General features: G+C 38.9%; 1 protein-coding gene across 18 annotated transcripts in view; it reads right to left on the minus strand.

Annotated features, from left to right (window-relative positions):
* Positions 1–15,770, minus strand: part of ANKS1B (ankyrin repeat and sterile alpha motif domain containing 1B) — a gene marked incomplete at both ends in the record, with an annotated part of 1,159,914 nt that overhangs the window by 327,227 nt on the left and 816,917 nt on the right. For all 18 annotated transcript variants that reach the window (XM_082666412.1, XM_082666409.1, XM_082666411.1 and 15 more), the window contains one exon: positions 14,389–14,487. In XM_082666412.1, the coding sequence (XP_082522538.1) occupies positions 14,389–14,487 (99 nt within the window). The remainder of the gene's footprint in view (positions 1–14,388; positions 14,488–15,770) is intronic.

Here is a 15,770-nt window from a genome sequence, read left to right on the forward strand (position 1 = left end):
TTAATGGTGCACATATGACTTGAGAGACCCAGAATGAAGCATTAGGAAAAATTTCAGTAAGGTCTAGAATATGCAGAGAAGTGTAACCTCATTTTGAAGCCCTGCCTGGAATTCTTGAGAACCCCTTTTATATCTATAATGAGGGAATAATCTAAGAACTATTCCACCACCATTGGATGGAATAAAGAATAGCTTGGCTCTTAGGAAAATGTTTCCAGTTTCATAGTCTGGTGTTGTTTGTTTGTTTGTTTTGTTTGTTTTTGGTCAGCTCAGAATTTTTAGTTACCTCAGACATCAAACTAAGAATTTTCAGCTTGACTTATGTGAATCCCCAGTAGAGAATCAGCTCTTAACAATAGTTTTAGTAGTAATTATTTATTTAATTCAACAAGAATTTTTAAGCACAAAATTTATATGTAACATCATTCTAGGTACATTCTAGGTAAAAATGTAAAAGGGTCTAAGGTTTTTCCTTCCAGGAATATGCAATTTTCTGTGTATATATTTGAAATATATACAAATATAAGAAAATTAACTGCCAAAGTTTTTACAAATACCAGAAAAGAAACAAAACTTGAGTGCATTGGAGAAATTTGGGAGGAGTTTCTTCCATAGTTTCTCTTGGGGTTAATACATAGGGAAGTAAGTGAATGCCTGTGTGAGTGTGTGTGTGTGTGTGTGTGTGTGTGTATGTATGAAAGTGAGCAAGAGAGAGACAGAGAGAAACAGAGTGACAGAGACAGACAGAATGGATGAATACGGGCATCCATTTCTCCCTACTGTCTCTAGACCTAGCCGGAACACAGGCAGCATCTTCTCTCTGGAGTGATTCCCTTAATGAACTATTTGCTAAACATACTTATTAATTCCTTGAGATTAAACTCAAGCATCAGGTACCTACCCAGAAAACTTTCCCTGACCTCCGTACTTAGTTCTTCCCTCCTCTTGGAGCATTCTTTTTCGCATAGTAGTTTAGTTTTCGACATATCTATCTCTGACTAAAGAGCAGATAGGACTCCTTGAGGCAGGAACCAGGTCTTATCCATTTTTTCATACCTATCTCTGAACCTAGCATAGGGCCAAAATGAACTATCTGATTGAATGGATGGATGAATCAGAGATTCACTGACGATCATCTGGGCATGTGGGTATCTGCAGACATTATGCATCTGGAGTTGCCCTAGCTCTCTGTCATCTGGCTCCAATCCTACCAGAAATGCTAGTCTTTGAGATGTAAGGTCAACCGTTACTTCGTGCTTACATCAGTAGCACTTAGAAAAGTATTCAGTTGAAAGTGGACACCATAAAGGTTGGTAGGTGATAATGTAATTGAGTCCCCGGGGAAAGGCAGGGAAATCAATCTTCTCTACACTTACTGCAAAAATCTCTTGTACATTTGTGGAGAAAATTTCACATTCAACAATTTCTATAATACACTTACCTATTAGTATTAGAAAACTGTAAATACAATTCTTTCCCACAAAGCAGTGGCCTCCAAGTAGACAAGGAGTTGAGGGTTAAAACTGATGATGCACCGAATAAAAAGCTTTTAACCTGCTATGACTCTGTGATTCATAAATTATAGCCTTAAAATCATTTAAAGTGTTATCTATTTAGCACTTATGCCACCATGAATTCACAGAACAAGTAAAGGTAAAATGTATTTTCTCTTGAAGACATGAAAGAAGGAATCTGGCAGGTTACTGAGTACTCATTTCCTCTGATAAGAGCAGTCGTTATCTGTTAACTAAAAACAAAACAAAACAAACAAACAAAAAAGCAAGCTGAACATCTTTTTACTAAAATAGAAGATGCTAGATCTGTGGCAGAGAGTGAAAATGGCCAGTCATTTTTCTAAAGGTGAAAGGTGGATTCTTAGGTAGCGTGACAGAAGATCAAGCATCAAGTCAGAACCTAAAAGATGGAAATCTAAAATCCCATTGACCACCAACGAAGAAAATGACCACAAAGAAATACCATGTATTGAAAAACTGCTTTGCTTAGGGGTGGGAGAATAGTAACTCAGTCCTAGTTTAGCCTGCTCTGCTGAAGCTGACTTTAGGCATCTGCTTGAGTCTGAGGCATCTGACTCACTCATTACAGCTTGAAGGGCAAAGTGATGGATGAAATTCACAGCTGGATTGATGGCACTAGCTATATTTCAGAGGGTGGTTATTACAAATGGGAGAAAAAGTAGCATATCTGTCTGCTTGAACAAGCTAAGCAAATACTTTGGGTCACGTTTTGCTTGGAGTGTCATGAGCTATCCCCAAACCCCACGAAACAAGGAAGTTTTTAAGGTGCATAGAAATGCCTTTTTGATTTATCTGTCTCCTCCTCCAGGAACCTTCTCCTGATTCCCTGAACAGAAGAGACCTTCCCTACATCCAAAGCTTGTATTTTTACTTCTAATACAGTTTGTTCATGCTCTGTTTTTATGAAAACCCCTTGCATATTGCGCTGACTTCTGTTGTTAGACGGTAATCTCCTTGAAGGCAGATACTGTGTAACTTCATCTTTTTCTTTTCCTCCTTGTCCTGTGTCTGAGACATAAGTAGATGCTCAAGGCATTTGCAGATATAAATTGAACAGAGACTTCTCACTTGACTGCTACTGATCAAAAGTAAGAAATAGAGCCAAATTATATTCAACTATTAAAGTAGAACTTAATTCAATTGTACAGGAAAGGTAGGGGATAATGGCTCTTCAAAATGGTGGGTATGTTGTTTTAGAGCTCTTGCGTAGATTTACTTAATTCTGCTTTATTATGAAATCACTATGTCTTCAGCACTGCCACGGTCTGAACATTCAGCTTCTCAGTTCATTTCCATTCCATTCTACGCCACCTACATTTACCAAGCCCTTGCTGTTTAAAGTACTCTCTATCTCCACCCTTTTCCCACTTTCCACTTAGCACTGGGGACTGATTACATTACCTCTAAGAGGTACAGACAGGAAGCAGTCTTGCTCTTATGCTTATTCATTTAATCTCTTAGATAGGAAGGCCCTAGTTATGATTTTAAATAACTTCTTTTCTAGCTCCTGATGAGTTAAACAATAATCTTAAATATATTAAAAATTAATTTTAGTGAATGATGATCAGAATTGGAAGTTTTGCCCTTTTCTTATTTAAAAATGGAATAATCTGCCTTGTGAGAAATGAAAATGAAAAGAATGGAAAGCTCACTATTGTAAAGTAGTCATGGGCATTTTCAGTCACAGACTCTCTTATATCAGTAATTGAGTTCCTTTCTGTTGCTTTTTGGCCCCAGGCAAGAGCAACCCCCCAAATTTATTAAGTTTTGTTAATTTGGTAAGCACTTATTGAACAAATACAAGTGGCTATGACTAATTTTAACTTAGTCCTTCTAAGTGACAGACACTTCATATGCATTTGAAAATGTATAACTCACAATAACTTAATGTGGTAGGTTCTACTGTTATCTCCATTTTACAGATAAGGAAACAGATTATAGAATTTAAGTAACATGTCCAAGGTGACACAAGTAGTAGGTGGCTAACCTAGAATTAAATTAGGTTAAAATAAAAGCTCAAGAAAGTTCCTTTTTGAAAATTCTAAGTTCCTGGAAGGCAGCTTAAATGGATTATCCCCTTAGTATCCTCATTGTGCTTTGAAGTATAATGTTTAGACAATATAGTTAAGAACCTCAGTTAAACTGCTCAGGTCTGAATCCTAGTTTATCCATCTAAAATAGCATTCATACTTTCTTGTCACTCTGTCTGTTCCCTTGCTTAATATTTCTCCATAGCACCAATCATTACCTGATAGGACATATTTTTACTAATTTTTGTTTGCATACCCCACTAAAATAAGCTGCATGAGGAGAATGACCTTGTAGGTCCTGTTTCCTCACCATCCTCAACATCTAGAACAGTGCCTGACATGTGGTCGGTATTTCATAAAATATCTATTAAATGAATAAATAAAAGGAGATCCACTTTGCTTATTGTTTATACCTGAAGTAATAATTTTCAGATACAATTAATGGATTGAAGGAACCTCACTTTTTTTCTTGGTTCACCTTCAATCTTCTTTTAAAATTTTACTTAATATATATGAATACAGCACATATGATGTACCAAGTTCCATTTTAAGTGCTTTACAAATATTGACTCATTTAATTCTTAGAACACCCCTACGGGGCAGGTGAAATCAAACTCAGGGAGTTCTGGCCATGGTACCAACTATTACACCATGTTGCTTCCTGGCTTAATCCTGTAAAAATGTCATCTCTGTATAGTTTAATGCTCTAATGATGTGTCTTCACTCTCTCCTAGAGAGTGCCCTTCCATCTTGCCCATCTCTCCCTCCTCTCTATCCAGATTAAAGAAGAAAATAAATAAGATTATTTTAGTTATTTTACTTAATTATACCTTTCCATCTTGGACACAGCAATTCCTACTGCTAGTGAAGCTTTTCTAAGGCCGCCTACAAGGATAAACAAGCAGCTTGACCCCCAGTGGCTGCTGGACAGCTGACGTGGTCTGTGTCTTCCTTTCTCCTCTTTCAAGTGTCTCCTTCCTGCTTTTCTAGGGCTTTTGGATCCCTGCTACGGCCCTTCCCTTCCAGTCTTGAGAATGGAGTTTAGTGGCCTACGGAAGTTGTAAAAATTGCCTTTACAGCCTGAAACTTAAAAGGAAACCCAATTTTATAATCAATTCCTTTTCCTGTGTTTCGTCATTTGGTTCTTTCTTGTCCTTTTACAGTTTCTCTCACAAATACCCAAGCATCTTCAGAGCCTTGGGTCTCAGGTCTAACAAAGTATCACCCAGGAGGCAATTGTCATGAGGACAGACACCTGGGATTTTCGCTCCAGCTCTGTCACTACGGAACAATCTGCCTTGAGGCGAGCCATTTAGTATGACCGATGCTTATCCTCACCTGTGAAATGACTCAGGTGAGAGGTTGAGCTGGATATTTTAAGGCCCTCTGCTGCTCTAAATTGTGATTTTCTTGGAAGAATTACATTAGGAAGAGAAAGTGCTCAGATATCTAAATTCTTTTACTCTTACTACTGATCGCACTACCATTCCAAGGGAGCCATTGTTCTTTATTAAGTGGGGGTGAACTTCTCAAAGGTGAAGGATGACAGCTGCTGGGAATGGCGATAGATCAGAATTTATTTACTTGCAGAATTCCTCCCATATTTCTCTGTAAATATCATGGGGGATACGATAAATGATAGTAATGATAGTTCACAGTTCATAGTAAAATGATAGTTCAGTTTGCTGGTATACATAATAAAGTATTCTAAGATAAATTCACTTAAAATAAAACATTTCAAATCCTCCATCTTCAGCTTAGGAAGAATGCAGCAGTCACCTTGCTTTCTGAAATGGTGTAAAAACCTTGGAACGGAGCGTCCATAAGTAACTTGGGACTGCGCTGCTCTCACGTCTAGCAGTTATTTGGATATCTATCCAGCCCAAACAGCTATAGCTATTTTGTACTTTGTGTATACTGGGCTTTGTCATTTCAAAGGGCTCAAAGAGCTTTATAAATAGCGGCCATTCCTTCTCCCAATGTACTCCCGAAGAACAGGCTGGTTATTGGTTTCCACTTGTAAACAGAAAGCATGGGGGCAAGGTGGAGGAGGTCTCTGGAGGAAAATGCAGGCCACCAGGTTGTGGGTGTTATATTCATGAAGGACCTGCCTTACTTCTTTGTAAAACATTTAAATATAAAGGTGCTCAGCTGGGAAATTTCCTAACCTGGGAGTCCTAATTTGACCTATTCAGGACTGATTTCTTTCTTTTTTTTTTTTTAATTTTCATTAAACAAGCAATTATAAATTTATTTATTTATTTTTGGCTGTGTTGGGTCTTCGTTTCTGTGTGAGGGCTTTTTCCAGTTGCGACAAGCGGGGGCCACTCTTCATCGCGGTACGCGGGCCTCTCACTATCGCGGCCTCTCTTGTTGTGAAGCACAGGCTCTAGAGTGCAGGCTCAGTAGTTGTGGCTCAACGGGCCCAGTTGCTCCGCGGCATGTGGGATCTTCCCAGACCAGGGCTTGAACCCGTGTCCCCTGCATTGGCAGGCAGACTCTCAACCACTGCGCCACCAGGGAAGCCCAGGACTGATTTCTAATCTGCATTCTTGTTTGGCTCAGTCCAGTCTAATAAATATTAACTGAGCATTACTACATCCAGGTGCTCCATGCTTAGGAAATGAAGATGAATATGAAAACGATCCTAATCTTGAGTGAGAGACACAAACTAGTCAATAGGTAGTTTTATCGGGTGTAATGGGAGCACAGAAGGTTAAATTAGCACTCTAGCCCAGATAGAGGATGTCTCAAAAGGCTTCTCCAAGGAATAAATCTTAAGGAATGAATACTAGTGTGAAGAAAGGCAGCAGCTGAGGTGCAGAAAGAAAAAAAGGAGTTTCTGACACAGAATGGCTAGATTCTCAGGAATTCCATTTAGCTGTTCCTGTGAAGGAAGACTATATTTCTCGGCTTACCTGGCAGTTTAGCAAGGGTCATGAAACTGAGCTCTGGTGAGTCAAATGTGGTCTAAAGTAAATGATGCACTTCCAAGCCTGGCGACAGAATATCCTGTGTGATCGTCTATGTTCCTCTCTCCCCTACCCTTAGGGCAGCTCTCAAAGAACTCCAAGATGGGAGAACCACATGACGGAAGAAGCCTGGATCCCTGAGTTTCTGCTTGGAGGAGAGCTGCCTAAACCACCATGGACTTAGCATGAGTGAGAAATAAATTTAATAATGTTAAGCCACTGAGATTTTGGAGTTGTTTGTTACAGTGGCTAGAGTTCATTACCTGATTATATAGACTAAGGAATAATAAGAAAGATCTGAATGACTTGCTGTCACTTCAAAGTTTATTTATTCCAAATGACCTTAAGGTCAACTACTCTTTCTTCCTTCCTCGTTCTCCAATGGCACCAACATTTATCCTGAAAACGAAATAATCTTTTACACTGATCTAAGTGAGCATGTCTGTTTGTCCCAGAATGAAAAGACATTTACAGAACTGAATAGATCTTGAAAAGACTCTAGAAACACCACAGCTTCTCCTACCAAGGACCATACCTACAGGAGGTGGAATACCCCATGCCCTCAGTTAGACCGTGGGTCCAGTCGTGTATTAACTTTAGGTTAGGGCCGCCATATTAACTGTGCACATATGTGTGTGGGATTGTGTTTGAGAGTATATCTTTTACTGGATGTCCACAGGGTGGTAGGTCAAACATCGAATGGCATGAAATTTAAGATGCCTGCCAGTGAAAAGAAAGAAATGCAAGAAAAAAGAATGAGGATAGATGGAGAGTGAGTGTGGCACAGGGGAATGAAAAGTTACCCTGTGAAAAGGTACAACAAGAGAATCTGTGCCTATAGCCTATGTTTTGTCGTTGCCCTTCTGAAAAATAGCAGAAGAAGCAGGAATGGTTTGCTACCATTTTTCTAAGTGACAGGGAAATAAGACTGAACCTTCCTTTCTAGAGTTTTAAAAAAGTTACATTGGTTGTACAATTTCCCCCTAAATCTTGCACACATCTTCATCAACCATCAAGACTAGAATCAACAAACATCTGAATTTCAAGCACCTTGAAAGAACTAGGGTCTTTAAGAGCAGAATCCTGGGCAGGAAGCCAAACTGAGATAATGTCACATTCATAATACTCCTTTGAACTCTGAAATAATTAGGGATTCTATTGTATTAAGACTTTAATTTTGGGGGTAGCAAAGTCACAGCTATAACCAAATCTGGTCCCTAATGCTTTGTTTAATTCATAAAGTGGAAACAAGACCAATTTTGTTTTGGGGGGGCAGCGTTTATGCTCTCCAGTTTGCCACAATTTCCACTACTCCATATTGTCTTGCCTTTAAAAGTGTTTGAGTTTTCAGTCCTTGCCAGTATATCTCTGTATCCCAAGCTTTTTTTGGTCAACTGTTGCCTTTATCTATTTGTTCTGATCAGGTCTAAAGTTAAATGGTCCCTTTTACTGTCTAGCTGTGTTAGTTTTTTAAAAATGTGTTTAATTTGCTAACATCCTTAAAGTATTTTCCGAGAGAGTCTGACCAATTCACTTCCCTAATATAGATGAAAATATGCTCCTTTCAATAATGAGGCACCAATGAAGAATGAACATGTTTTTAAAATTTGTAATGTTTTATAGGATTCCTGATTTGTATGCATCACTTAGATCAGTGGCATTCAAATCATGAAGTCTTTATGTGCAATTGGCAAATCTTCAAGGTCTCTAATTTCTGTATGATTGTGTCATGTCATGCTACATTATACCTAATTTTACAGATTAGAGACATGTGCCTCTTTTTTGAATGGTGATTACTAATGTGTTACTAAATCATCTAATTGTGAATATCATAGTACCATGAAGATGGCCCATGGAAATAAAAGATGCCTTTATTGTTGTAACCATGTAATGGTTATTCCATTTTGACCACAAATGTAGACATGGAAACTAGACTGTAAAGTGGATCATTATAAAGTGTATCTGTAGCAGGAAGACTTCTGAGATGGCCCCAATGATCCCACCTCTTGGTATTCACACACTGTGTAAGTACCTCTTCCTATGTTTGGGCTGGATTAGTGGCTTGATTGTAATGAATAGAATAGGCAAAAGGATGGGATGTTACGAAAGACTGAGATTTTCATCTTGCTAGCGTGTTCTTGTCCTCTCGCTTATGCTGTTCAAACTAGCTTCATGTTTCTTTATGGAGGGGCCCATGTGACAAGGAAACGAGGAAGGCCTTCAGCCAATAAATAGCTTGCGAGGCACTGAGGCCTCAGACCGAAATCTCCCAAAGATAAGAATCCTGCCTACAACCACATGAGTGAGCTAGGAAGTGGATCTTCCCCAGCTGAGTCTCAAGATGACTGTAGTCCTGTGAGAGACCCCAGAGCCAGAAGACCCAGCTAAGCTGCTCCTAGATTCCTTCCCCACAGAAACAGAGATAATAAATGTTGTTATATCCCAATAAGATTTGAGGTAACTTGTTATACAGCAATAGATACCTAACAGAGAATCTTGTTTTTCTATTGCAATAAGAGACAACTCTGTTTTTGTTCTGTTTTGTTTTCTTAAACCAAAATCTCAAACTGAGGATGGGGAAGGGGATAATTTATCTGGACAGAGGTGTTCAGTGCCATTCTGTGAAAAAAACAATTGAAACCATGTAGCCCAACACATACTGGTAAAATTGAACTGAACTTAAAAATGTAGGTGTTTATTATGCAGTAAAATAAAGTAGGGTTGCAATGAACAAAACAATGAATACCAGAAACTGTGCTATGATCAAGAGTCCTGTGATAACTACACTTACGAGTCATCAAATATTTTGAGTGTTGAGAAACTCCAACATGTAACTGAGAGAATGAGCAGGCAAGGAGAGGGAATGGCAGAGAGGCAGGAAGATAACTGGGTATTGTGGAGGCCGAAAGAGGACGAGGTTGACAGCTGACAAGAGTATCAGAACCTACTGAAGCCAAGGTGAGGTGAAAGCAGCTTCTGGAATTTCTGCTCTGCTGGTCACTGGTGACCTTAGCACTGTCATGTGGGGTGGCAGCAGACGAACTAGTTAGACCCAAGTAGGTTGAAGGATGAGTGGGAGCAAATAGCGAGTGTAGACCGTTACCAAGTAATTCCAAAAGATATTATGAAACAGGAAAGTATAAGAAAAAACATTAAAAAGTGAAGTGAGCATGTGATATAAAAGTTGCTAGCGTGCTGAAATGCATTTTCAATTCAGGATGAGAGATTAAGAGAGCAGATACACTGTGGGCCTTGACACGAAATCCTGCAAACCTTTAAAATGATAATCCTTTGAATTCCTGACCTCCAGGTGCTATACTGTCAAAGGACAAAAGAGATTATGCCCTTATAAAAAGATTTTAAAGGATTATCCAAAGACTTGGCAACACAGAATTCTTACCTGGAGAAAGGTAAATTACACGTTGCAGATAAGTAATCAGATAATTTCCCTGTGTCTAGGGGACAGAAAAAGCCCAATATGCTTAAAGTTTCTAGGAAACTACAAAATAAGCCATCTTCTCATAGAACTTTTGGTATGTGTCCCTTCTTAAAAAGAGAAAAGGTAGTGTATATATGTCCATGCCACTCTCTCACTTCCAAATGTAAAATAGCTAGTGGGAAGCAGCCACATAGCACAGGGAGATCAGCTTGGTGCTCTGTGACCACCTAGAGGGGTGGGATAGGGAGGGTGGGAGGGAGATGCAAGAGGGAGGGGGTATGGGGATATATCTATACATATAGCTGATACACTTTGTTAGACAGCAGAAACTAACACACCATTGTAAAGCAATTATACTCCAGTAAAGATGTTAAAAAAAAAAATGTAAACCGCTATGGGGATGTACTAGGGTTCCCATTGAACCTCAACCACCCTCATACTTGAAATGATGAGGTGCCTTAATTTTGCCAGTCTTGTGGGTATTAACTGGTATCTTATTGTCATCTTAATTAGCATTGCACCAATTACTAAGGAGGCCAAGCATTTTTTCATGCTTATTTTCCATTAGTGTATCCCCTGAAATGTTATGCCTTGTAACTTATTCTGGCAATTATTTTGTTAATTTGCCTATGGTTCACTTATAAATTTGTAATATTTCTTTATGTAAAATAGATCCTTACCCTTTGATAGAAAAAAAAAAAAAGAGAGAAGGGTAAAAGTCGTGGGAAACTTTCGGACCTAAGGAAAGACTGAGTTGGGGTTGGTGAGGGAAGTGGATGCTGGATGAAGATGGATAATTAAGCTTTGCTACTAAAGGTCAGGCACTGTAAAACACAGGAAAGAATGGATGGAGAAGAGGAATTAATGTGATTACTGTTCTAAAGATGTCTACGTGGAACACATTCTTTGTGTTCAGAGCATCAAATGAACTGGAGACCATTCAGATCTTTGCACTGGTAAATACTTCCATATTAAAAAGGGAATATTATAGAAAAAACATTGTTACCAAAAGAATAAACTTCTGTATTTGAAACTTGAAACAACAAATACAAATAAAGCATAAAAAACATGCATGGAACTGTGCTAACACATTGAGATTGCACTTAGCAAACCACCTTTTCTCTGTTTAGGAACAATCTCACCAATTCCAAAACACAGTATGTTAATTAAAGGATCTCAGGTAGCAATCATGGAGTATTTCTCATGACAGATGATGACACAAATATTCTGAGGACCAAAACTGCACAAGCAAGATGAAGAGACATTTTGTCCATTTTTTGGCAGTGCAAAGTTAGAGTGAATGCAAATGAACGTGCTGGCAGCAGAATTACACTGTCGACCACCTAAAGGTTGGGCTCATGACCTAAGAAGGCAAAGCATCCATCTGTAGCATTGTAACATTCTGTTTGTACTGCTGAACACGGGTTTGGATGTTTTTATATCTTCTCTACTCATCCGGGTGCATAGTAAGCACTTCAGCATCAGCCTCTTGATAGAAGCTTAATTTTGTGTTATTTCTATTATATTGTTTTCTCTAATGGGAATGATATTCTCTCTTAAAAATAAATACGTCATTTATTCTTCAAATAATTCTGGGTTCAGGTTCTTTTGTTTCTCAAAATGGCCTGTACAGGATTATAGACACAGCTTAAAAATTGAGATATTCTTTGATTAAAATATTTATATTTGAATAACATGTGAAGAAATATTCACTCGTTTAGTCACTCATTCTTTCATTCTTTTAATGTGCATGTATTGAGCTAAGCACAGTGGGAAGGTCAAGGATGGATGTGACATTGTCTCTGCCCTCAGGATGCTTATAACATAAAAGTAGTAAAATATTATTAGTACCTTCAGACAGAACAAGCATAGGGCCATCAAATCTCAGAGGAAAGAAAGAGCAGGGTATTCTTTCATTCCACAAATTATTTCTTGATGTGGTAGGCGCTATTCCAGGGACTGGATATGTAAAAGGGAAAAAGATAGCCAAGGTCCCTTATTTCATTGACCTTGCATCCTGGGGGTGAGATGAAAAATAAGGAAGAAAACAAACAAATAAATAATATAACTTCAGGTAGCCACAAGTGCTATGAAGAAAACTGAAGCAGGACAATATGAAGGACAGTGACAGTAGGTGAGGGGTGTGACTTTGAGGGCACAAAACCCTCTGTGAGGAGGTGACAGCTGAGTAGAGATTTGATGGTGCAAGGAGCGAACACTTGAAGATATGAAGAAAAGGCTTTCCAGGCAGACAGACCAATACAAAAAGGCTTTGAGACAAAAATGAGTTTGGCATGTTCTGGAACAAAGCCACATGACTAGAGTGTGGGAGAAAGGGAGAGTGACAGATGAGGTCATATTGGTGGGAAGGGGTCAGATCCTACTGACTTTCGTAGGTCATGATAAAGATTCTGTTCTAAGTGAGAAAGGGAATCCACTGGAGATTTTAATCAGGATGTGGCATGATCTGATTTACATTTCTTTCTGGGCGCCGTGTGGAAATTCAACCGTAAAGTGGTAAGAACGGTAACCAGGACAGAGATTAGGCATCTATGCATTGTCCAGGTGAGAGGACCAATGAGAAATTGACTCAAGTAGTCTAACCTAGAGATGACAGGTTAGAATCTATTGTGGTAGCCTGATTAGAGGTGGTTGGTGTGGACTAGGGTAATAATTACTAAGGTGGTGAGAAGTGGTTTCACTTTACGAGAAGTTTCACAAAAAAAGTGATGTAGAACCGTTTGAGTTGAACTTTAAATGGCAGGCAGATTTGTGACAAGTGGGGAGTCATTCACTGATTTATTGAGTGCCTCCTAGGGGGCAGGCACTGTGGCAGGTTCTGGGGTTACAGCAGTGCAGGAGTCCTTGCTGAGAGTGAGGAGAAAACTTGCTGAGGAACTAATATTCTAAGTAAAGATACAAAAGTAGCGAGGTGAACAGTATGTTAATAAGAATTACCTCCAGATACAGTTTTAAGGATGCTTTATTCTTTTTCTTTTAGTTTAGAAAATTGTATGACTAAAACTCCTTTGTATGCTTGACTTTCCTTGAATTTGCAAAAGTGGTAAGTTTCTATCAGTAGAAACTCAGCTCATTGTCAGCTGGCAAATTTCATCATGTCACTTCCTTAGAAACAGTGGTTAGTATTTATCTTTCCCATTCTGAGAAGGAGAAATTATAGCCTCCTTAGAAAGGAAAAGCACAGAGGAGAATACAAAATATATAATAAATTCATATATTTAGGTGCATCTATTGCCGTCCATCTGCTACCCTGCCTCCACTCTTGCCCCCTGAATCTTTTTCCAAGTGTATGACCCAACTTCAACATTCCCTCCTTCTAATTCCTCTTGTATACAGTCTTCAGAATTAACTGGCCTAAAGCAGTCTAGTCATGTCCATTCCCCTGTGCTTACAGAATAAATTTCAAATTCCTTAGCCTGATACCAACCTGACCCAACTTACTTTTTCTGTTTTAACTCTGACTCCAAATTGTTTTAATCACATTGGATTTTTTCTTCTTTTTTTAAAAATTATTTTTTAAACCATGGTGAAATAACAAAATGTAAAATTTGCCACCTTAAACCATCTTGAAGTATACACTTTAGCGGCATTAAGTACATTCACAGTGTTGTGCAAATCCCACTGGATTTTAAACCACACGAGTATCGCTCTTCCCCTAATGCTTCTGGCAGTTTGTTGCCTGGACTGTACCTCTATCTATGTGATTCCTGCTGGCCCCTGAAATGCCTTTCCCTTTCCTTACCAATTAAAATCCTACATATCCTGAAGACCAGTTGTTTTAGGCTCTTATGAAACCTCATCTGGAAACAGAAGGTTAACTCTTGCTAGGTAACATACTACTTAAAGTTAAAATGATGCCTGGTTGGTAAATTGCATCTGGACTGGGAAGATTTATACATGAACTACAAATACCTGATGGGGATGCGATATTTTGGACTTCCCTGAGTGATGACTTGTGATTAGGCAGGTTCCTTGTCCCTGGAGGCTAGGGCTATGGAGTTATTACAAGAGATGAGCCTTTAAGGGCATGAGGCTTCTGATCCAGGAACGTTCTTGTACCCACCCTATATTGATCTTGTCTTCTTGCACCTGATCTGTCACCTGGGGGGCATGGACTGATGTTTGTACTGACATAAAGAATCCCACTGAAGAAAAACTCTGAAGCTGCCCTGCTAGCCAGTGGCATTTCCTGTATTATATCTTTCTTGATAGATCTACTGTGGCTCATAGTAGTCTTATGAGTCTGAATGTTTAGCTGGACTAAGAAGACCTGCTTTGAGGAGTTGCATCAATATGCAGACATATTGTCCTAAATCCTAATACCCCTTGCACACCTGGACTTAAAACCACTGGGACTATATTCAGGGCTAAGGTAATAAAGCATGGCTTACCTTTGGAAGGAGCTGGATTGCCTGTAGAATTCTTTGTCTGTGCCCAGAATTAAGGATTCCAATTTCCAACAGATCTTGATCTTCCATAACATTGCTTCCCTGAAACAAAACCAGAAATGTTATAAATTAAATCAGGCATTTTTACTGTGGGTAAACAATGATTTTCTTAATACAGAGAAAAATAACCAACAAGTGATCTGATTTTTATAGACAAAAACATAGAGTCATTCTTCTGTGAGGGTGAGGTGAGAGTAGATCACCTATATGACTGTGTTGAAGGTTCTGGGAAAGTTTTCTTTCCATCACAAATACTCTCATGGCTTACTATTTATGGTTGGATTATCTGCATTGGGAATTCATTCCTGTGACTCAAAACCTTGTTCCCCTAAAAATGTATATGCTTCTAGGAAGAGTTGTCATTTAAAACTATCAGTGACCTATGCATTGAGGTGAATGAACAAGTTTTTTTTCCCTCTGAAAATAGATTATGTAAGAAGAGCTGATGGAATAATTGAAGTATACTAGGCAAGTTAAAAGAGAATTAATAATTAATCTTAAATATTGGATGTCAGATACCTGATCAAGATGTGAGGACAGAACAATGAGTAAGATGCAGGTCCCTGCCCTCAACTCTCTATTCCTTCCAGTCCAGTGATGGAAACAGATTGTTCAAAGGCAGTTAGGATGCTGTGAATATGCTATGATGGTGACACATGCTTGGTAGTGTAGAGGGGATCTGGGATATGTTTGCAGGGGAGATGATGTCTAATCAGATGTCTGAAGGATGGTTTGGATTTAGCATTCAAAATGGGAAGGACTAGGAGAAATTATGTGCAATGTCGTGTGGGTAAGAAAGAACACAGTTTACTTGGAAACATCAAGTTCTAGGATAAGTTGGAGAGAGGAGCAAAAGGTAAGTCTGGAAAGATAAGGAAAGGCCAGACTATACAGACGTTGTATGCCACGCTGAGGAATTTAGACTTCATCTTGACCATAATGGGAAGCCTGGACAGATTTTAAGAAAAGGAGTTACATGATGAGATTCCATATTTAGAAGGATCAATTTGTTTTCTGTGGCTGGGCCACAGTTTCCTTACCTATAAAATGATGAGGTTGAGCCACATAATCTCCAAGGATCAGTCTAGTCCTGATACTCTCTGATTTCAATGATTTCTTGACCTCTGATTAATATTCCAACACAGAAATTTATTTATTTTGGCTGTGCCATGAGGCTTGTGGGATTTTAGTGCCCTGACGAGGGATCAAACCTGGGCCCTCAGCAATAAGAGGGTGGAGTCCTAACCACTGAACTGCCAGGGAACTCCCTGTAACACAGAAATCTATAAATGGCTTATTTTGTCCCTAAATTTTAGTCTTTTGGA

The sequence above is a fragment of the Grampus griseus genome (genome assembly GCF_964374135.1).
Source record: "Grampus griseus genome assembly, chromosome: 11".
NCBI classification, from domain to species: domain Eukaryota; kingdom Metazoa; phylum Chordata; class Mammalia; order Artiodactyla; family Delphinidae; genus Grampus; species Grampus griseus.